This window comes from Ictalurus furcatus, chromosome 10, assembly GCF_023375685.1.
Source record: "Ictalurus furcatus strain D&B chromosome 10, Billie_1.0, whole genome shotgun sequence".
In the NCBI taxonomy this organism is placed as follows: domain Eukaryota; kingdom Metazoa; phylum Chordata; class Actinopteri; order Siluriformes; family Ictaluridae; genus Ictalurus; species Ictalurus furcatus.
In genome coordinates, this window is record NC_071264.1 from 15,848,558 (window position 1) to 15,873,264 (window position 24,707).

General features: G+C 40.6%; 1 protein-coding gene across 1 annotated transcript in view; it reads left to right on the forward strand.

Annotated features, from left to right (window-relative positions):
* fbn2b (fibrillin 2b) overlaps window positions 1-24,707 on the forward strand; it is an 82,069-nt gene that overhangs the window by 36,791 nt on the left and 20,571 nt on the right. Inside the window, exons 10-39 of the mRNA XM_053635683.1 lie at window positions 3,888-4,040; window positions 5,253-5,429; window positions 5,519-5,665; window positions 6,018-6,137; window positions 6,289-6,414; window positions 6,803-6,925; window positions 7,836-8,111; window positions 8,354-8,407; window positions 8,993-9,118; window positions 10,490-10,615; window positions 11,758-11,874; window positions 12,695-12,832; window positions 13,147-13,197; window positions 13,343-13,468; window positions 13,569-13,796; window positions 14,847-14,972; window positions 15,230-15,358; window positions 15,601-15,726; window positions 16,147-16,272; window positions 16,475-16,597; window positions 18,282-18,407; window positions 18,506-18,631; window positions 18,802-18,924; window positions 19,079-19,201; window positions 20,181-20,306; window positions 20,399-20,521; window positions 22,107-22,229; window positions 23,223-23,384; window positions 23,757-23,825; window positions 23,999-24,124. Of these exons, the coding sequence (XP_053491658.1) occupies window positions 3,888-4,040; window positions 5,253-5,429; window positions 5,519-5,665; window positions 6,018-6,137; window positions 6,289-6,414; window positions 6,803-6,925; window positions 7,836-8,111; window positions 8,354-8,407; window positions 8,993-9,118; window positions 10,490-10,615; window positions 11,758-11,874; window positions 12,695-12,832; window positions 13,147-13,197; window positions 13,343-13,468; window positions 13,569-13,796; window positions 14,847-14,972; window positions 15,230-15,358; window positions 15,601-15,726; window positions 16,147-16,272; window positions 16,475-16,597; window positions 18,282-18,407; window positions 18,506-18,631; window positions 18,802-18,924; window positions 19,079-19,201; window positions 20,181-20,306; window positions 20,399-20,521; window positions 22,107-22,229; window positions 23,223-23,384; window positions 23,757-23,825; window positions 23,999-24,124 (3,945 nt within the window). The remainder of the gene's footprint in view (window positions 1-3,887; window positions 4,041-5,252; window positions 5,430-5,518; window positions 5,666-6,017; window positions 6,138-6,288; window positions 6,415-6,802; window positions 6,926-7,835; window positions 8,112-8,353; window positions 8,408-8,992; window positions 9,119-10,489; window positions 10,616-11,757; window positions 11,875-12,694; window positions 12,833-13,146; window positions 13,198-13,342; window positions 13,469-13,568; window positions 13,797-14,846; window positions 14,973-15,229; window positions 15,359-15,600; window positions 15,727-16,146; window positions 16,273-16,474; window positions 16,598-18,281; window positions 18,408-18,505; window positions 18,632-18,801; window positions 18,925-19,078; window positions 19,202-20,180; window positions 20,307-20,398; window positions 20,522-22,106; window positions 22,230-23,222; window positions 23,385-23,756; window positions 23,826-23,998; window positions 24,125-24,707) is intronic.

Here is a 24,707-nt window from a genome sequence, read left to right on the forward strand (position 1 = left end):
ACAGTACATCAGCCTAAGATTTGTCACAATACTGAATCTAACATATACTAACATATCACCATGTCACTGTTCGAGCTCACCTGTGACCCTGCCGCTCCACCTGCCTCACTTCCTGCTCTGTCTGAGATACTACCTGGCAGGACTGCTTCTGTCACCTGACCTGACAAAATAACACATCGATGCATGCCACATGAACATTGAGGAAAAACATTTATGGCTTAGTTAAGTATTATTACCATTATTGTTGACTCTACAAATTACAAATTGAGAAAATATTTTAAGCGATTTACACTTTTACTTGTAAAGTAGCTCCTAATGCGTGCTCGTGTGTGTGTGTGTGTGTGTGTGTGTGTGTGCGTGTGTTTGGCGGGTAGGTTAATTTGGTGATATGCTGAGTCAGGATGGTGGCCAATAAAAGAAAGGTGGGCATTATGAGCTACTTTACGAGTCAAAGTATATACACACACAAACTAACGTTTAGGTTTGCCACTCGTCCCATTAATACGGGATTGCCACGCGTTGAGAAACTGCGCTGTCCCTGAATCAATATGAGATGCGGTTGATTGTCCTGTATTTTCGTGCACAGAACAGAACCGTTGGTGTAAGGACAGTGTCTTCCTCACGTACCGGTAGCCTACATGGTGTGCGTCTAGTTGACGGAGCTTTGGCGCTTTGTACAACCAGATGTAGCTACAGTCTCTCACACATTAGCAAGAAACGGCAAAGCCAATCCTATTAGCGAAGTGGGCTAGGTTAGACGGGACTCGTAGTAGAGAATGATATCCGTTAACTGTTTGTGTACCACAAATTGTGCTGCTGCCTGTCTAGGCCAGGACGCTCTAATGTCAATGAGACATTTCCTGGTTAAATAAAATTTAAAAAAATTTTTTTTAATAAAAACCAATGGACAACAGTGGTTATATATAAATGTATTTGAATTGTTTGTACAAAATTATTGCTAGGGACCATTCAGTAGTTGCTGGATATTGGTAGGAACATGTCTCCTAGCGTCCCTACTAAATTCGACGCCCCTGTGTGGATCACATGAACCTGTTCAGGTAAATATGTTATGATAAATATTCCCAAAATAAGTGTTATGCAGAACAGGGGCCTGTGAAATTCTGTTTCTGGCAGCAGATGTTAAGAAATGCTTTGGTTCCGTTCCCAAAGCCAGAACCAAGGATTATGGGGTTGTGGAAATAGCGTTATTGTCCACTCTATATCTTTAGAGAGACTGTGTGGACATTCCAGACTGACTGGTAATGGACTGATATGGGAACAGTGAGTGGATAGCAAATAACTGAGTTTATTTTGGGAAAGTTTCAGGCCAGCAATTGTGGATTAATCTGAAAACAGTTCTTGTTAGTACTGGGAAGTGCTAGAGGACTGCTAGAGTTCAGTCTCAGGGGAGTAGAAGTCCAGAGCTCAGCAGGGAGACACAAGACTGCTATTTCCTCTTTACACTAAGGCTAGATGTTGACTCTGGCATGGGTATGTTCTCTGACTCACTGACTTTCTGAATACTTCTTCCTTCTCTGACTGTCCTTTCTTATTTTTATTGCAGTTTAATTCTCAAACTCCTTTTCTATTCCTTATTCATTCCCTATAAGTTTTTCTTTCTTTAGAAGACAGCCATTTTCTCACATTCCCACCCCACCATCTTAACCTCTGAACATAGTTGTTTCCTGCTATAAACATGACCTGTCTATTGCTGGAGATATTTACAGTATCCTTGGGTCTAACTGGCCTGACCCAGATTTGTACCCTAAATCCTGAAATATGAACTGTGTTCCATATAGGATACTCCAGAAATCACCTCCACCAATAGGGCTGTAGAATGGTGGGAGGTTTGTAAGAGTTATGCACTTTGTTGGTGTTTTAGCATGGGGGAAACATAGCAAAGCTGTCATGGTCCAGCTCAAGAGTGGTGCCACTTCTTTTGGTTTCGCTCCATCAACAGAAGATCACAAGTGAATATCCTTAAGATAGCTACAGTCTAACATCATAATTGGCCCTGCCCTTTTGATGGCATTTGTCTCCTCTCTATTGGAGCGAGTTTAAGCAATCTGTCTGCTAGCTTATGTAGGACAGTTAGAGCTCCATATGTGCTGCTGCTTTGCATGACCAGCAGTTTCAAAAGATGAGGTAGCTTCATATGTCAGAAGACACACATGGTAGGTTTCACTTTTCCAGATGGGAAGCTGTTGTACAAAGGGGGTAGGAATTGCCTGTAACTATCTTGGGAAAAAATTGGGGGAGGGGTATCAAGAAAAAAAAGTTATGCCACAATAATTATGCCAATTCCGTGTCACACTGTGAAATCCCACTCCGAAAGAAAAAAAGAATGAAACGGGGAAGGAAAAAGAGAAAGGCTGCAATTGTGCGGATAGAAATAAAAAGGTCTGGTTCCAATTACAGCTATCATCTCCGTCACGGCCTTTGCAGAAAAACCCATGTGCCCCCGCCCCTCATGCCCCTTGAGCTAAATTCCTCCCCTTTCTCTCTGCCCCACCGTGTCCCAGTGGGCTTGCTAGTTGGGTCTAAAATGAGCAGTTTAGCCTCCAGACAGATGGTTGCCTACGTTGACTGGAATTGGTCATGAGTGCACCACATGGAACTGATTAATTTCAGAGTGTTGTCTCATTAGACTGGCTAATTGACATGTACCACCCCTCCTGCATGCTTGTGCTTTCTCTTTCTAAACACATAGCCCCCGTTAAACTCTTTGGACCCAAGTCCCACTTTTTGACCTTGACCAGGGGAAACAGTCACAGAACCATTTTTGGGTTTCAAATCCGCGTTGATTTTCCAACCCCCTCTTGACATGTCCAGCTCCCGCCTCATAAACGGGCTTCCTGGAAGCTAGCCATGAGAAGGGCACACATGAACTTGTCTTCCTGTGAATATTTAGTGGAGAAAGCCAGTACTGGGAAATCTTGGAGTTCATCTTCAAGACAAGGAGCTCGATATTCTAAAGCTTGACATGACTCATCACATTTAGAAGAAAGTGTGAAAATGAGTGTGTTAGATGGCAATAGATGAACCATAGATGAACCATATTACATACATATATGATTTTTTTTCTGTCTAGTTTCTACCCTTGGTATTTCTTTCTTCTCTCTCCATGTCTCTGCTTGATTTTATCTTCTTTTTTTTCTCTTTCAATCAGTGAAAGAAAACAATCTCTTTCTCAAGTTGTAGCTTACTAGCCAAGCTTGATCTGATGACATCAGATCAAGTTTGGCACCCTTGCCAATAAATAGTTGTTTGCAGTGGCTAGTTAGCTCATAAAAAAGTTCTTTAAAATTTCTGTAAACTAGGCGACGATGCACACCTAAAAAGTGGACCAGCATTTGGAGAGTTTCAAGGAGGTTTGCTACCACCCCGTTTCCCGACTCCACAAAACCGACACCACAGTATTATTGAAGGAGAAATGTCTTTTGGCTTGAGCTTTAAGAAAAATCTGTTCTGGCTGACAGCTCATTTGTGGCCCAGAACAAAATAAACGTAGGCCGAAAATGAAGAAACTAACCAAATATATAGTGCACGACCATTTTTTATTCTTAATTACTCGTCCCACAGTGCAACGACAAACAGACCAACAACAAACTAAGGATACACACACAATAAAAATAGAATATAATAAAAATAATAAAATACAGTAGACATAGTAAATATACAGTTGGCTGTAGAGAATATGATGTGAATGAAATAGAATATAATAGAACGTTTATGTAATATAATAGAAACATTGGAACTCTATTATTACACACAGTAACTTTAAAGTTCTTTATGTGAGATCTATGGACCAATTTATGTATGGTTCCTTAATCCATAATATTTGCTCTGTCTCTGGCTTTGTTCTCATTTTTATCCCTCTCTTTCAGATCAGAGACTGGGTGTGTGTTTCGCGTCCTTTGCTAACGGGCGCTGCGCGATGGAAATGACAGGCCAGTATACCAAGATGCAGTGCTGCTGTGATACAGGCCGCTGCTGGGCCATGGGTCACATCCCAGAGATTTGTCCAGTACGGGGTTCCGGTGAGTTTACGATATACATGTACGGTTATGCACACAAAACTCACAGTAGGACACACTCTCAGAAAAAAAAAAAACAAAACAGAATTCAAACCCACATACAAATTCTGAATTTGTGACAGATCCAAACCAGTGTGGGTAATGTAAATGCTTTGGATGGACACTTTGTTAGACTGACAAAGCCAGAGATTCTTAAACCATCCTCAGACATTACCTACTTTTTAAATACTTCCCTTCCTCAACCAAGTGCTAGCCATCTCTTTGGCTCTGAGCTTATGAGAGTGTATGTGTGAGCCACAGGAATGTACAGACTGAGTGTTTGCCAAAACCTGCGCTAGGCCCTCTTTCCTTTGGTTCATCTCCGTCCATGGCCTTCATGTTTTTTCCATATAACAGAAAACACATATGCTCACCAGTCAAGGCCAGCAGTTCTGACTTATTCATAGACAGACTCTACTTATTCACATGCAAACTGTTGTCTTTGTATTACATGTAAAGCAGTGCATTTCCTACAAAGGTAGGGAAATTGTAATTAACTAAAGCTGGGTAGACTACACTTACCATTGTTTCTCTTAATTAAAGATGTATGTAAAAAGAACTAGAGGATGTCATTAGGTTTATAGCCCCCTGTATATATTTAGTCCTATATGTTTAATGATAGTGAGACAAATTCATAGCATAGTCATAGTTGATGAAGATGAGAAATTTGGTTAAAATACATCATTGTATTTTCTAAATAATAACCGAATAGTTAATGTCATTCAGTCTGATATTGAAAAACCTTGGGCATTTTTAGGTACTCTAAAACCATGGTTCTCAAAGTAGGGTCTGGTGACCCCCAGGGGTCTGTGATTGTATTATTTCATTTTATTAAAGTGCTGGACATCACAAACCACAATTACCAAAGTATGAATTACCATAATACATGTTTCAACAATGCATCTATATAATAGATGATAATATATAATACATATTCAAATATCCAAATTTCCTGTAGCAATGCAACCAAAAATTTTTATTATTTTCTCAGTACAGGAAATTCACATATGCTACAGATTTTGGTGAATAGAGATTAGGTTGAAAACTATTTTTGAATACATACAGAACCCCAGAACCTTTTTGGATCCATTATCTTGGTGCTGGTTATTGAGCAGTAGTAGCAGGTGAAACCAACACATGTTACACAGTGTAAAAATTTGTCCTCTGTACTTATAGATGAATATCGGAGGCTGTGCATGGAGGGAATTCCCTTCACAACCGGTAGAGAGACTATTAACGTGTTTAATGGTCACAAGTATCCTGGACAGAATGGGCATGGATACGGCAATGGAAATGGAAATGGCAATGGCAATGGAGGAGAGTGGCCCAAGATTGACACCCGTCCAATTATTGGTAATTTTGCATTGCGTATGATATGTAGTGTTTTATAGTTAAAAGTAATGTCTTGGATTGATCACTCTGTCGTGTTGTTTGGTTTCCAGTCCTGCCTCAGAACGTAAGCACAACCATCGATGTGTGTAAGCATTTCCCCAATCTGTGTTTGAACGGCCGTTGCATCCCCACCCCTAACAGCTACCGCTGCGAGTGTAACATGGGCTACAGTCAGGAGGGGCCTGGCCAGTGCACAGGTAACACATGCAAAGTTATATAAACACAACAGCTCTCAGTGGAACTGTGACATACTGTATATACTGTATATACATAAATACTTGAAAGCTTGGAACCAGTGTTCTCAATTGTTACATATAATACAATTATGTTAATTTGCTCCTAGTATTGTGCAACTTCATAGGTTTCAAATCATTTGTAAGAAGCTGTAAAAATGTTGTCTGGAGTGAAGTATCGAGCAAGAGATTTTTAAACCGTGTCGCATCAAGATGAAGTTATATGTTTTCTGTTCACTTCTCTCCTCTCCTCTCCTCTGCTGCCATCTGTAGGCCTTTCATGTTATGAGATTTTGTCCTCTTATTTCTTTTGTAGATATGGACGAGTGTAGCAGTAACCCCTGTGTGAACGGAGACTGCATTAACACCCCGGGTTCTTACCACTGCAAGTGCCACGAGGGGTATCAGGGCACCCCCACCAAGCAGGCCTGCATTGGTATGAGTTATAAAATGCATTCAAATGTACTTGTGAAGAACTCACAGATATTGCATATATACACGACTGTATTGACCTTATAAGACAATGACCCAGATGCACATGCATGCAATAAAACATTAACATCTTCTCCTAATGCTCAATGTTTCAGATATTGACGAGTGTATCGTAAACGGAATCATGTGTCGCAACGGCCGCTGTGTGAACACAGAAGGAAGCTTCCAGTGCATATGCAATGCTGGCTTTGAGATTAGTCCAGATGGAAAAAACTGTATAGGTGAAGATCCAAACTCCTCACACCTTCCTTTAAACCTTTATAATCATGTCTTACGCTAGCCTTTATAGTTAATTGAGGATCATTTTTATTATTTGCTACAATGTTGTTAGTGTTAGCTGTAACAGTGGTGCAGTGGTGGCTTGGTGGTTTAGGTGCTGGGTTACTGATTGGAAGGTCAGGGGGTCAAGTCCCAGCACTGCCAGGCTTCCTCTTTTGGGCCCTTGAGCAAGGCCCTTAACCCTCTCTGCTCCAGGGGCACTGTATCATGTCTGACCGTGCGCTCTGACCCCAGCTTCCTGACATGCTGGAATATGAGAAGAAAATAATTTCACTGTGCTGTAATGTATATGTGATTAATAAAGTATCATTATCCTTAATTCTTTTGCAGATCATGATGAATGTGCGACCACCAACATGTGTCTGAATGGCATGTGCATCAATGAGGACGGCAGTTTCAAGTGCATCTGTAAACCCGGCTTCACCCTGGCTCCAAACGGACGCTACTGTGTCGGTGAGCAGAGGCGGCTTGGGGTCTACTATAGCTCAGTTAGAAATCTGATTCAATCGTCAATTTAAATTCATGATATCACTGATGATTTGAAGTGATTCATTTAGTTTACAAACTGAGTTTATTGATCGAATTGAATTGAAGGGACTGACTGTCTAGAAATCTGGAGAATTATTATTATTATTATTATTATTATTATTATTATTATTATTATTAGTTGTGTTACATGAGGATTATTCCTAATCATGTTACACAACTCATCTGGTGTCCAGGAACATCTCCATACTGAAACCAAATTATCGGAGTAATAAGCCAGTTTGTTGGAAATTGATATATATTAATTAATTAAGTGGATGAATAACAAAACTGGTTAGTTTGTTCATTTTGTTAATCAGAATTGTACAGTGCATTTACAATTACATTAATAATACAAAAAAATATTGATATCAGTTGTAAATGAATTTAAACACAAGCATTTTACGCACGTTTTAGTGATTATTATATGGACATTTGTTGTTACTAATATCAGCATAGTATAAATATAAAGTTCTATGATTGGTTATTCACTTTTGTTTGCTAAGTTAGCTCCTTTGTTTCTTTTACTTGTTTTAGCTGGTCTGGTTGACTAACAAAACCTTTCTGATAAAGCTGGCCTAAGCTGTTTTTCAGTATTGGACTGGCATGAATTTGTCACTACCAAATTGTATTTATGTGCTGTAAGCAAATATCTTGAGAAGACTCCATACACCAAGAACTACAGAATATCATATAACTATAGAAAACCCTAACCTTAACTCTTTTGATATGACAGACCATTCTCTCTGACTGACAGCCATGCAGCAGCTGCCACTTGGGTCAAAGATCTCAAAGTAGAACCTGTCTTATGAATTCCTGCTTCCTTTTATTCTCACAGACATCGATGAGTGCCAGACAGCAGGTATCTGCATGAATGGCCGCTGTCTGAACTCGGAGGGTTCGTTCCGCTGCGAGTGCCCTCCTGGGCTGGCCATTGACTTGGACGGCCGTGTTTGTGTGGACACACACATGCGCACCACCTGCTACGGCGCCATCAAGATGGGCACATGTTCGCGGCCGTTCCCTGGTGCCGTGACCAAGTCAGAGTGTTGCTGTGCCAGTCCTGAGCATGGATTTGGCCAGCCGTGTCAACCTTGCCCTGCTCGCAACTCGGGTAAAAATTCCATATCTTTGCTTTAAAATATAACATCATCAGTTCTGTGGATTCATGAATTGAGAGGTGGAACTCATTAAAAAAAAGTTCATTTATCTATCTAATATACATTTAGATTATCAACTGGCTTAAAGCATAACTGAAAAAGATGATATAGATTATTCAGTACTTAACGATATCTTAGCCTTGAGCTGATGTGTGTGATAGACTTGTAAAGTTCACTGAGCCCCTGTTGTCCCCAGCTGAGTTCCAGGCTCTGTGCAGCAGTGGCATCGGCATGACAATAGACGGAAGAGGTGAGTTTATATATACACACTGACACTTGATGTACACACGGACTATGTATGTTGCGTTAACTATTTTTTAGCTTCATCTTCATTTCTAACTGATTTGTTTCTACATTTTTAACCACACAAAATCGAGAATCTAATATCAATGAAAATGAAAAGATACCCACTGTAGCACATTTCAGCATGAACAGCGTCAGCCTGGAAGTACAAGTTGACTCCATTACAGGCTATTCTCTGGTTAAGATGTGTACACTGGAACCTTTTTCTGTTTATATAAAATAATAAAAATGGGATCAACAACTGAGTGAATGCAGCGCCTGTAAAATTCTTTAGCCATCATGTCGTCCTTCTTTACCGTCACGCTTCATGTTATGTTTAAAAAGCACATAGTGATCCACAGTAGTACATCAGGTATTAATGGCAATCTTTAATCTACCTTTTTTTCTTGCTACTAGCTACCTGGTAATTCCTGATAAACATCCAGGTCATTCATAAATCGTTGATGAAAAACAACTGTCATACCTTGTAGCAATGTGCACAGACTATACACTTTCTAAATTTTTTAAATTTCACGCATCTGTTGCTTCTCAGACATCAACGAGTGCGGTTTGAACCCAGACATCTGCAAAAACGGGGTGTGTGAGAACCTGCGTGGGAGCTACCGCTGCATCTGCGACTTCGGCTGGGAGCCTGACTCTAGTGGCAAGAACTGCGTGGGTGAGTGATCACGCCTGTCCGGCTATCAGCGCTACAGGACGTGCTGAAATGAGTTCCATTTCCGTCATTTTACTCAACTGTAACTCATCGTGTTTAAATGAGAAAATGTATTAACATGTGTTCATACAGCTACTCCTTCCAACACAGGGTGTGAAAACTGGCCTTTGTGGAATCAGCACACCATGTGATCAGATGATGATTCGATGACTAAACGCATATCTAGCTTTATATTTCTATCACTGTTTTGGGAGAACCTTTTTATGACCTGTGATGGTGTCAGCTATTCATGATCCAGACCAGCAGCAGATTTCTTCTTGAGTTCTTCTTGATTGTCGTGGTTCCGAGGTTTTTTCTCGTGTCAAAACACGAACACTCGACTTTTCAATTCAGTTTTATTTGTATAGCGCTTTTAACAAGGAACATTGTCTCAAAGCAGCTTTACAGAAATATATAAACACAGGACACAGATTTTAAGTGTGTGAATTTATCCCTACTGAGCAAGCCGGTGGCGACACTGGTGAGGAAAAACTCCCTAAGATCATATGAGGAAGAAACCTTGAGAGGGACCAGACTCATCTGGGTAACAATTGATAGTGTGAAAATAAAAAAAGTTCATAATGGTTTTTATATGAAGTCTGTTTGTTGAACTAGTCCACTGTTCACTAAAGGAGACCCGAGTGCAAAACTGCATGTGGTAATTGCAGTCTCAACGTAATAGTAGCAACCGTAGTCCCAGCAACCACAGTGAGAATGTCCATGTGGAGTTGAGGTCCAAAACCATTTCCATGGTACTTCAAGTGGTACTATCCTAAGCAATCTCCAGGCTGTAGCCTCCAGTTGATGAGAGCTGCATCCAGAGGTAGGGCATCATGATGGATCAGGCAGGTCTGGAGAGCAGAAAGGGTCAGGATCACTGGCATCTCCTTAAAATCATGTGTGACAACAATATATACATTTTTATATTTTACAAGCTTTACCCTTACAATAAACTGTACAGCAGGGGTGTCCAATCTTATCCGGAAAGGGCCGGTGTGGGTATAGGTTTTCATTCCTACCAAGCAGAACCCACACCTGAATCTATTGAAAGCCACGATCAACTGATTAAACAGGTGGGATCGGGTATGCCTCCTGCTTGGTTAGAATGAAAACCTGCACCCACACCGGCCCTTTCCGGATAAGATTGCTCACACACTACACACGTACACATTCTGACATGCAGCTTTTTGTTACTAGCACTGTCAGACCACTCCAATTAGGCACACCACTTCTGAATGAAAATATTTCTTCCTATAATGAAATGTCGACACTCTAAGGTGCTACGGCTTTTTTCCTGCTCATTGATATTCATTTGTTAATTTCTGTATGTTCCAGACGTGGACGAGTGTCTGGTGAACCGGCTGCTGTGTGATAATGGTCAGTGCAGGAATACGCCTGGTAGCTATGCCTGCTCCTGCCCCAAAGGTTTCATCTTCAAAGCTGACTCAGAGACGTGTGAAGGTGACTTTTTCCTTTTTTTCACAACCTCACTGTTTTTTACAACCCAGCCTGCTTGTGTAGACCTGCAACCCTGTAACCACTGAAATGGTTACAAATGTAACACAAGCGTCCTTCAAAATGTCATTAAGGGGGGGTTTATCAATCCTCCCTTTATCAATCATTTAATGGTTTTAATTTGTCGTTGTCACTATTGCTTGCTTATTACTTGGCTTTTTTTCTACTGGTGCATCAGAGAGCATCTTTTTATGATTATGCACTGGTGTCTAACAGTCTGATTAAAGTCTGGAAGAAGTGCCAACAGTAATATAGTTTAAATGGTAAATGGTCTGCACTTATATAGCGCTTTTATCCAAAGCACTTTACACTGTGTCTCATTCACCCATTCACACACACATACACACACCCACACGGTAGCAGAGCTGCCATGCAAGGCACTAACTTGCCATCGGGAGCAACTTGAGGTTCATTGTCTTGCCCAAGGACACTTCGGTATGTGGAGTCATGTGGGCTGGGAATCGAACCACCAACCCTACGATTAGTGGACAACCCGCTCTACCACCTGAGACACAGCCACACCATTTATTGGAGTTGGACACCATAATAAAATGCAGACATGGCTGTCATAGAGCTAGTATGATGTGACGTGCTTCCTGACTCCTTAAAATGCTTGAAGTAGAGTACTAGTAGGGATGGGCGATACTCATGATATCTCAGAATATCATATCGTGCTATCAATATTATATCATCATATTGCCCAGTCCTAAGTGCTCACCACAAATCAATTGTATCTTAGCAAGAAGAAAATGTTAAATATAGGCAAATTCAACTAATAATTCTATTTAAACAAATGTAAGATTATTACTTCTATTTTTAGATATTTTTACTAAATCCATGCTTGAAATGATCTTATACTCTAGGCAGATCATTTTGCTTATTTCCAGTATTTATTTCTAGAAACGAGTAAATAGGCTTAATGGTGTCATATTGTAATACTGTATAATGGTCTTATAATGAGAAATATTAGATAACTTTTCTATTTTTCAAGATATGTCCAATCTTTGACTTTGTATGGGGTTCTATGTGCCATCTTATCCAGACAGACAAACGCAGTCTTAGTGTTTGACCGTTTCTCTGTCTTCCAGATATTAACGAGTGTGAGTCTAGCCCCTGCATCAACGGAATCTGCAGGAACATTGCCGGCTCCTTTACCTGCGAGTGCTCTCACGGCAGCAGGCTAGACTCCAACAACATCTGCGTGGGTAAGAACGCTTTTGGGTTTCCGAAGCATTATGCTCATACTAGAGATTTTTTTCCTCAACCCCCAGCAAATCTTTTACAAAGAACCCGCATTTAAAGGTTGAAAGATTTTTAGAAAAGCATTGCCTGACCAATCAGGTCGCATTAGTTACTGATACTGCTTATATACAATATGTTGAATTATGTATAAACTATTTGTCATAAATTATGTCGAATTACACTGCCAGTCAAACATTTTCAAGCAGCTGGGGTTTCTTCGGTTACATCTAAGGAATAAAACACAATGGGGGAGTGCGGTTATAGGAAAATAATCCACGACAGGGTGTTGGCCTGACCATATGTCACCCGAATAAGTGTTTTATTCCTCTTATACCGTAGCATTTTGCGCACAATTACAATGTTTAATTTACTAATGAAGGACACAGCATGCTTTTTGTCCAGTTATAATTACATATGAGGATGTTGTGGAATGTCCACGAAAACAAGTTAGCACAATCTCTTCTGTCGCGAAGACATTCCTGTGTCAGAAAACTTATTGATCATTACGAAGTGCAGGAGACACCTTCCATAAATGTTAAATAAACATCTCCTTACAGTAAATATCACCATATCAACAGTTCTGTTTTTCTGTGTTAGTATTGGTTATTATTATTATTCGATTATGCCGGTACAAGTCCCTGTGAATGAGCGATTATTGACTTGTTATTTATTATACAATATTCTTCAGCAAATAACAAAACCTGTTTACAATAAGAGCAGCTCTACACAGTCACATATATACACACATTCTCAGACTCTCACTTCAGTCTCTTTCTCATACAGAGAGTATGAAAGGTACTTGCTGGCTCCATGCCCAAGATGGCCACTGTGAGGTGAACATCAACGGAGCCACGCTCAAATCGGAGTGCTGCTCCACGCTGGGCGCAGCATGGGGAAGTCCATGTGAAATATGTGAAGCGAGTGAGTACACGTGTATACACACACACACAGATATACCGTACACACAGATGCAGAGAGAAACATATAACACAACTGTAAAATCATGCCGGTTTGTTTGTGTTGCTCAGTAGGTCTTTTCCTGCAATTAAATGACACCATAAACAGTAACCAAAAATGAGAACAAGTTATTTAAATTTCTCTCCAATCTGCTTGAGTTCTGCATGACGTTTTACAGCTAACTTGCAGTCCTGATATAAAACCAAAAACAGCACATACACATGAGAACACAATGTTGTTCAGCGCAGACTTAATAACAATTGCTTCTTCTTCTGTAGACCCTCACTGCCCTCGTGGTCTCACTCGGAGGAAGGGACTTGTGTGTGAAGGTACGATATCTTGAATTCGTGCCTCTCTGGACATACAGATACAGTCCTTGCAAGCATATTACTTAGACACAAACACACTCCCAGTTGAACATACACAAAAAGTCTCTATCAGCTGAATGAGGCTCTGTCTCTGTCCTTGTGTCAGACATTAATGAGTGCGAGGTCTTCCCGGGTGTGTGCGCTAACGGACGCTGCGTGAATACGCACGGCTCATTCCGTTGTGAATGCGCTGAGGGGCTCACACTGGACGAGGGCGGACGCACCTGCGTCGGTGAGGATACCGGTTTATATTTTATTCCTTTTTTTCTAGCTGCGGCTGAAGGTCCATAGCGATATACAGAATTGTGATCTGTTTGTGTGGGTGTGTCCAGATATCCGCAGTGAGCAGTGTTATCTGAAGTGGGACGAGGATGAATGTGGTGAGCCGTTACCGGGCCGTTACCGTTTGGACATGTGCTGCTGTTCCGTGGGTGAAGCGTGGGGTGCAGACTGCGAGGCCTGCCCTAAACCCGGCACCCCAGAGTATAAGAGCATCTGCCCTCGAGGCCCAGGCTTCGCCAACAGAGGCGACATCGTCACAGGCAGACCCTTCTACAAAGGTGCTACTCTAAATGAACCGTTTGTGTTTGTTTGTCCCTTTTTTTATTTTTTATTTTTTTACATATGACCTCATATTGACTGCTATTGTCATGACTGCACTGTAAAAAATGACATCTTAGCAAAAGGAATATATTCACATTTATCCAGTATTTCTTATTATCTTATTATTGATGGATGATTTTACTCATTTTAAGCTTTTATTTGTAGAAAGAAGCAAAATGATCTGCCAATAGAATAAGAAAACTACAAGCGTGAAATGAGTAAGAATGTCCAGAAGTAGGTTTAATAATCTTATATTTGGTTTTTATTGTAGTCTTATAATAAGAAATCTAGATAAATTTGGCTATATTCAAGATATTTTCACTTGCTAAGATGACTTATATTCTTTTTTTGCAGTGTGTCTTTGAATCATGTCAGCTCCCAGATTCTAACAAACATCAGCGTGCAAAGATATCACAATATAGAATACATAAAGGGAACTAGCATTCGCAAAAATATTTGAAATTGAATTGAAATAAATGACACCATAAATACACTTTCATTTTGAACCCATGGACTAGCATCATAGACAAAACAGAATGGCTGTTAATAAAAAATATGGAAAGCATTTATTAAGTTGTTACAATGTAATAAACTGTTACAGACATTTCACTTCCATTCACTTAGTTTCAAAATGCTCAAATGGAGGGTGTCAGGACCTTCCAAACATAATTATATTAACAATTAACAATTAATACGAACTGATTATGATTATTATTTGTAATATAGTTTCAATTTTATTGTTACAACAAGCACAATCAAGCAGGTTGTAGATGTACTGCAGTGTAACTCCACTTCCTCCATCTCTCACTCTCTCTCTTTCTCTCTCTCTCACTCTTTCTCACACTCTCTCTCTCACGCTCTCTCTTTCTTTCTCTCTCTCTCTCTCTCACTCTCTCTCTCTCTCACTCTCTCTCACACTTTCTCACATTCTCTCTTTCTTTCTCTCTCTCTGTCTTTCTCTCTCTCACTCTTTCTCTCTCACACTATCTGTCTGTCTCTCTCTGTAGATGTGAACGAATGTAAAGTCTTTAAGGGCCTGTGTACATATGGGACATGCCGAAACACCATTGGCAGCTTCAAGTGTCGCTGTAACAATGGTTTTGCGCCGACCATGGAGCAGAGGAACTGCACAGGTGGGCACACACACACACACACACACACACACAAAATAAAATTTTTTGTGGGAAAAAAGAAGTCTGCCAAAGGTATCTACAAGGTCAAAATGCGCCTAATATCGCCACCAAGATATTATAAAAACATTCCCACACACACTCACACACACACACCCACACACACACCCATACACAATTTCAGTAAATTGTAGATTTATCTTTGATTATCCATTTTCTCAATACCTTTTTAAAAAAATATTTCTCTCATTCTTCCTTAGACATTGATGAGTGTGCTATCTCTCCGGACCTGTGTGGTCAGGGTACATGTGTGAACACGCCAGGAAGCTTCGAGTGTGAATGCTTCGATGGCTACGAGAGTGGCTTTATGATGATGAAGAACTGCATGGGTGAGACACACACACACACACACACACACACACACACACATGCTCATTACCCTGTATATGCAAGTTTGTATGTGAAAATGTATAACATCTCTCATCCACTCAACTCTCTCTCTCTCTCTCTCTCTCTCTCTCTCTCACACACACACACACACACACTCTCTTTCTCTCTCTCTCTCTCTTTCTCACACACACTCTCTCTCTCTCTCTCTCTCTCTCTCTCACACTCTCTCTCTCTCTCTCAGACATCGATGAATGTGAGCGGGATCCTCTGCTGTGTCGAGGAGGTACATGTCTGAACACCGAGGGCAGCTATGAGTGCGACTGCCCCCGAGGTCACCAGCTTAGCCCTGAGGGCTCCGCCTGCGAAGGTAGAAACAGCCGATATGTCATCACACCACACAGAGATCATTCTCCTCATAAGGAATATGCATGTTGGTAATGCATTAAATAAGGAATAAAACACTTGGGGGTGTGCAGTTATAGGAAAATAATCAACAACAAGGTAGTATGATCCGATGTGACCTGATCAGCAACCTGATTTGAAGTGGAGTTACTGTTCTCACCCCAAAGTTGATCATTTTACTCATCCTGAAGTGTTCTTTCCCTTATACCAAATATATATATATTCTTATTTATTACAGAATAAGAAGTCATACTTTTTATCCATTTGTAGCTACGCGAATGTTGTGCAATCACTGCGTGCATCCATTCGCAATTCACTGTGACATGAGACACTCATGCTTCTTTTTCTCCAACACCTCTGAGTCTCTCCTTTTTTAACCCTCCAGATGTGAATGAGTGCGAGCTGAGTGACAACCTCTGCAGGAATGGCAAGTGCGTGAACATGGTGGGATCCTACCAGTGCTCATGTAACACAGGCTACCAGGTCACACCGGACCGGCAGGGCTGTGTGGGTGAGTGACTACCATTCACAATCTTACACCACACACACACACACACACACACACACACACACACACACGCACACACGCACACATGCACGCACATGCAAGACATTGAATACAGTACATATTTACACATTTAAAAGCAGCACATCCTCATTCAAATGTTTGAGACAGTGAGTGTGTTGGTGATGATGTTTGTGTGTTTTGGTAGATATTGATGAGTGCACAATCATGAACGGAGGCTGTGATACACACTGTACAAACTCAGAGGGCAGCTACGAGTGCAGCTGCAGTGAGGGATACGCCCTGATGCCTGACCTCAGGACCTGTGCTGGTAATCACACACACACACACACACACTGTATACACAAACACACACTCACACACACTGTTTACACATACACCCCCACACACACACACATACTGTATACACACACTGTATACACACACACACACACACACTGTTTACACACACACCCCCACACACACACACATACTGTATAGACACACTGTATACACACACACACACACACACACACACACACACACACACACTGTTTACTCACACCCCCCCCACACACACACATACTGTATACACACACTGTATACACACACACACACACTGTATACACACACTGTATACACACACACACACACACTGTTTACACACATACTGTATACACACACTGTATACACACACACACACACACACACACTGTTTACACACACACCCCCCCACACACACACATACTGTATACACACACTGTATACACACACACACACACACACAGTTTACACACACACACACACACCCCCACACACACACACACACTGTATACACACACTGTATACACAAACACACACATGCACATACACTGTATACACAAACACACACACACTGTGTACACAAACACACACTCATACATACACACTGTAAACACACACTGTATACACAAACACACACTGTACACACTGTATACACAAGCACACACACACACACATGCACATACACTGTATACACAAACACACACACACTGTGTACACAAACACACACTCATACATACACACTGTAAACACACACTGTATACACAGACACTGTATACACAAGCACGCACACACACACACTGTATACACAAACACACACTCACACATACACACTGTAAACACACACTGTATACACAGACACTGTATACACAAGCACACACACACACTGTATACACAAACACACACTCACACATACACACTGTAAACACACACTGTATATAAACACACACTCACACACACACTGTATATAAACACACACTCACAGTAAACACTCGCTGTAAACTTACACTGTATACACAAACACATGCACACACTGTATACACACACACACTGTATACACCAACACACACTCACACACACACTGTATACACAAACACACACTCATACACACACACACTGTATATTAACACACACTCACACACACACTGTATACACAAACACACACTCATACACACACACACTGTATATTAACACACACACACACACACTGTATACACAAACACACACTCATACACACACACACTGTATATTAACACACACTCACACACACACACACACTGTATACACAAACACACACACATATAAACACACACTCACACACACACTGTATATAAACACACTCACACAGTAAACACTCGCTGTAAACTGACACTGTATACACAAACACATGCACACACTGTATACACACACACACTCACACACACTGTATACACAAACACACTCACACACACACACTGTATACACAAACACACACTCATACACACACACTGTATATTAACACACACACACACACTGTATACACGAACACACACATACACACACACACTGTATACAGAAACGCACACTCTCACACACACACACACTGTATACACAAACACACACACACACACCTGAACCCGTGCAGTAATGGTGGTATAGACACACACACACACACACACACAGAGTGACCTGACCTGTCTTTTTTATCTGTTCAGACATCGATGAGTGTGAGGACACTCCAGATATCTGTGACGGTGGTCAGTGCACCAACATCCCCGGAGAGTACCGTTGCCTCTGCTTTGACGGCTTTATGGCCTCCATGGACATGCGCTCCTGCGTGGGTGAGAAAACACTACACACACACACACACACACGCACACTTCATGCTCTCTCATCTCATTCCTCATTGTCTGATACTCACGCATGTTTGATTCTCAAGATGTCAACGAGTGCGACCTGAACCCCAACATCTGTCTGCATGGTGATTGTGAGAACACAAAGGGCTCTTTCATCTGTCACTGCCAGCTGGGATACTTTGTGAAGAAAGGCTCTACTGGCTGTACAGGTGTGTGTGTGTATGTGTGTGTGTGTGTGTGTGTGAAGTTTGCTGTCTACATGTATGTGTATGTGTTTGTATCCGGCGTTGTAAATTTATCTCTGTTTTAAATGAAACATATTTGATTTCTTTACTTTCACTGCGTCTTCACTGCATTGTTTGTCTTTGTTGTAATCTAGATGTCAACGAGTGTGAGATCGGTGCTCATAACTGTGACATGCACGCCGCCTGCGTCAATGTCCCTGGGAGCTTTAAATGCCGCTGCAGGGACGGTTGGGTGGGAGACGGAATTAAATGTGTAGGTAAGGGACTGCGCAAGACAACACGGTGATAAAGGACGGCCCTTCCACACACTCATCGATCAAAATATTTTCTATTACATTTTAGAGCTAGCTATGAGCTCCGTTTTGTCTCTAGTTCCTCTGTGAGCTCTAACCCTGTGGTGTATGTGTTTAGATTTGGACGAGTGCTCCACAGAGGACCACTCCTGCAACCCCAACGCTGAGTGTGTCAACACTCCCGGCTCGTACCGCTGCGCCTGCAAGGAGGGTTTCAATGGCGACGGCTTCTCCTGCTCTGGTACAGGAAATATCACCACAAAAAAAATACCATTTGGCCAATTCCGTTTAGGACACTAAACTTTCACACATGGAGAGAGAACTCTCCAGCCTGGTATTGCTGAGTGGACCACAGGCAGCGCTTAAGTGAAATCCACCATTTAACTTCTGCTGATTATCACAAAATACTGACATTAAAAAGACACAACATTACAGTTTAGCACCATTAGTCTAAACACACTATAGCACTAACATTAGGAAGATACCCATTTAGTTTAACGAATGTTAACATTAACATTAACGCTCTAGCAGAAGCTACAGTATGTGATGTTACATAGCTAGCCAAGTATTTATATTTACACATACTGACACAACACTTGTGAATTTATCTGTTTAAGTTTTGTGCATGTTGAGATACAGTAAATATATTTACAGAGATATGGCATATGAGGAAATCTTCTTCTCTTCTGTTCTTTCATATTTATTCTGCAAGTAAATCCAGTAGCTAAGTTTGTTAGCTAACATTTAGTAAGTAAGGAATAAAACACTGGGGGTGGGGGGGAGGGGAGGGGGGTGCTGTTCTAGGAAAATAATCAACGACATGGCCTGATGCAAATCTGAGTTACTGATACCCTGATCATGTTCCAATAACAGCACATCCTGTAGGGTTTTGTTCCTCTTATACCAAAGCAGTTTGCCGACAGTTCCTTCAAAATATTGTTTAAGTTCCTGATATCACCTATTTTATAGCAGCTATAAACAGTCCTTCCCTCACCAGCCAAATGAGACAAAAAAAAAACCCTACAGCTTATGTTATTGTAAACCACAAATTGCAAACTTACTGACCGTTACAAAGCGCTGACACTGGAGACTCCTTCCATATCAAGCATGTGATTGGTTGATTAAATGTAACTGGAGCTCCATCCTTGTTGATTCAGTAACGCAAAATGAGGCTGCGCACAGACTTGTAAAAGATCTCTCACTCTGCTTTTCTCTCTCAGACACAGATGAGTGTGCAGATAATGTGAACCTGTGTGAGAATGGCCAGTGTCTGAACACTCCTGGAGGCTACCGCTGCGAGTGTGAGATGGGCTTCACTCCTACTGAGGACAGCAAGACCTGCCAGGGTATACACACTCTCTCTCTCACACACACACACACACACACATAAATTTTCTGCATGTACAGCACACACTCAGTATTTTTTCTCTACACACAGACATAGATGAATGCAACTTCCAGAACATCTGTGTGTTTGGAACGTGCCAGAATCTTCCCGGGATGTTCCGCTGTGTGTGTGACGATGGATACGAACTGGACCGCAGTGGAGGCAACTGCACAGGTGAGAGGAAGTACTGCAGGTTAACACACTGGACTAGGGTCACTGTGGAGTGTACATATATTTATTCATTCAAATCACATTAATAAAATAAAAGGGATTTGTGCTGCCTGTAAAACAGCACCTCATCCTGGTGTAGTCCAGTACACTGTAGGCTACAAAAATTGAACGATGCTTTGTCTTATAAGTTTCAGCACCAACCAGAAGATACAGTAAATTCCTGCAGAGCTCTAATGAATGTCCTCTCCATCAAGGGAAACCTGATGCAGTTTGAGCTCATTCGCACCAGAGGAACCAGGGCCAGATTCAGTTCCTTTTTAGTTCTGACCCCAGAGTCAGTATTTTTCTGTGGACTAGGAACTATAATGTTGACCAACTCAGCATTTTCAAAAACCTTCAGTTATCAAAAATTGTTTTATATCAGAGGCAACAAGGTATAGTCGACAAAACAGAGACACGACCAGAACAGTTGCAGTGACGATAACACTAATATGGACGAAGTGCTTTGAGTAACACTAGCTGCGTTTACATGGACAACAATAATCCACTCTTAACCCGATTGAGACCATACTTGGATTAAAAAACTACCAGGTAAACAGCAATTTTTACTTACCTTAATCTAATTAAGGTCATACTCGAATTAAGCTCTAATCGAATAAAGACAGGTGGAGTACTCCTGTTTTAGTCGCATTATGGACGAGTATTACAGACATGTAAGCACCTTAATCACATTATGAACGTCGTGTGAGAGTTTTCACCGCATTTTGCGACAGGACATGATTACACATGGCAGTTTTACATTTTACGGCGAAGAAGAGAGTTCGGCTGTGTCCCAAAACGCTACTTGCCTACTATAGGCCTGTAGTGGGGAAAAATACATGTATCTCGGCTACTATATAGACGGTAAGTACGTGGTTTGAGACAGCCCACGGCTTCAAGCAGTTGTCTATTAGCACGTATAGCATGACAAATAATTAACTGCACTTAAAGCGTTCCTAAAAAAATTCAATAAAAACACCCAAAACTGTATACGGTACCATAACGAAGACGAACTGTATGTTGATACGTGAAATACTGGAGGGACGTTGGACAGCGTGGCACGGTGACGTAATGACGTGTGCTGTTAATCTAATTATGTTCTATAACATGTAAAACGGGAACATGACAGGAGTATTCTAAAAGCTACTCATGTAAACACCTTAATCACATTATTATCTTAATCAGAGTAAGGTCAGTCATTATTACTGCTGTCCATGTAAACGTAGTCAGTGTTCCTTTGTTTGATTGACTTTTTGGTTTGGTTGGATCCAACCAATTTACTAAAAGGGTTTTAAATAACTTTCATTTTAACCCATTTTGATTGAACTATCACATCAGTAAAAACTCCATGAAGTTGACATGAAATATGATTAGAAATTTTCTATTTTATTGTGTTACATTTCTGCTGTATGTTTTTTTGTGAAACACTCACACACATATGACCTATAGACATACTGTAAGTGGTGAAACGCTCAAGTGAAATACACATTCCACACCAGACAACTCAACTCTCTCTATCTCTCTCTCTCTCTCTCTCTCTCTCTCTCAGATGTGAATGAGTGTGCTGACCCAGTGAATTGCATTAATGGCCTGTGTGTGAACATGCCAGGAAGCTACATGTGTAACTGCCCTCCAGACTTTGAGCTGAACCCCACAGGAGTGGGCTGTGTGGGTGAGTGTGTCAGTCACATCACTGAGCCAAACAGCAGCAAGTAAAAATCTCACCCTTCCTTTACATCAGTAAGCCAGATGTCAGTCACTTTAAGCATATGATTGTGTTAATGGCATGTAGATTGTTTTCAATATTGACAACCCAGGCACAGGGCAGGAGCTAGTCATTTGGATTTGTTGTAATTTATTTCCCAAAAATATCCATGGGGAAAAAAAATTAATTCCATAGCCATTTGCCGTCATTGAAATTTACACGAGAAATAAAGTCACCTGTCACTTTCCATATCTGCTAATGTAAATGGTGTATGGTAAGTTCTTTTCTGAGGTCCTCAGAAATCTCCTTTGTTCATGCCATGATAGACTTCCAGAAACATGTTGTGAAGATCAGACTCTGATAGATCCCTGTTCTTTAAATAAAACAGGGCGCTCAGTCACACCTGATCGTCATCCCATTGATTGAAAACACCTTACTCAAATTTCACCTTCAAATTAATCTGCTAATCCTAGAGGTTTACATGCTTTTGCAACACACAGATATGTAATATTGGATCATTTTTCCTCAGTAAATAAATTACCAAGTATAATATTTTTGTCTCATTTGTTTAATTGGGTTTTCTGTGTGTACGTTTCGGACTTGTGTGAAAATCTGACGATGATTTAGGACAGATATATAGAAAATTCTAAAAGGTTCACAAACTTTCAAGCACCACTGGGCACCAGTATATACTGTATATAGTATGTATATTAATACAGTAATGCAGAATATGCTTCTTTATCGTAGACATTATCATTATCTTTTCCACTTCGTCTGTAGAACTGCAACATCTTTTTATCAGCCAACAAAATGCGCTTAGACAATTATCTGCACTTAGAGATTTTTATCCAAAACATTTTCTCTAAGAATGACATTAGTTATAAAAAGGCATGGAATGAGCCATTGAAAAGTGGAGTTAAATGTGTGTGTTTTTCTGCCACTTTGTCTTTCATTCTCTAGACACTCGGGTAGGTAACTGTTTCCTGGACACGCTGGATCGGGGTGACGGTGGCATTTCATGCAGCGCTGAGATTGGAGTGGGTGTGTCCCGGGCCTCCTGTTGCTGCTCTCTGGGCTTAGCTTGGGGGAATCCATGTGAACTCTGTCCCCTGATCAACTCCAGTACGTCCTTTCAGCTGCTCATGAACACAACTCACCACCACCAACTACCAAGATAATGATAATAATAATAATTATTATTATTATAAATAAACATATATATATATATATATATATATATATATATATATATATATATATATATATATATATATATATAATCATTTAAAAATTGTAGTAAATTTACATAAAGTATTTAAATTTATAATAATAATAATAAACACTTTATTTGTATATCACTTTTCATACATTACAGTCTTATGAGGTAGGTGTATGAAAGGCTAATTGATAGGCTAGTTTAGGTGATTGTGGGTGTGTGTGTGTTGTTTGAAGTGAAATTATGAAGACATTTTAACAAATTCTGTCTCTATGTAGCTGAATACAAAACGTTATGTCCTGGAGGAGAAGGCTTCAGGCCCAACCCTATCACAGTCATCCTGGAGGGTAAGAATGTGTGTGTGTGTGTGTGTGTGTGTGCTCTGAATGTCCTTGCGGTATTCATTTGTGTGTATGTCTGCAGAATCCTTGCTGTGGCTGTGACTGTTGACTGCTAATAGCTTTACTGTCTCCACTCTGATGCTAGCATTAATAATTCCCCTGTCTGTCCTTCTGAACAGACATAGACGAATGCCAGGAACTGCCCGGCCTGTGTCAGGGGGGCAACTGTGTCAACACATTTGGCAGTTTCCAGTGTGAATGTCCCGCCGGATACTTCCTCAACGAGGAGACGCGCATCTGTGAAGGTGACGGCGCTAAAAGCCTTTCACCTCACTACCAATTTAAGTTCGTGATTAAAGGAGAAATCACACAAATTTTAATATTACTCATACTTACATAAATTTAGCAACTGTGTAGTCTCAATCTCTTTTGGAATGATACATACTTTTAATACATTCTTTTAATGATGTCCAGAATAAAGTATATGAATGAACAACCTGTGGGACAAGTTTACCCTAGATTTCTAGAAAATTTCTTTCCTATAAACTAGGATGATTGGATCACACACGTGATCATATTTTTGGATTATAACTTTTTATTTTATTTTATTAAAGTGAGGCTTTATACCAGCTGTATTTATCCTATCAGACCTGTATCTGGAATGACTGAAGGTTATGTAGAGGATTTTTTCATTCGAAATATGCAGGTTTTCTTTCTTCCATGATAATTGAAGTTTTGAGTTCATTAATGTGAAATAAAATGTATCAATGTATGTCTGACTGGCTAAACATTAGACAAATATATAGTTTAAATCAGTTAAGTATATGTATTAGAGATGCGCCAGACAAATTGCTCAAAAACTGCACTTTTTTTTAGCTTGAAATAGAA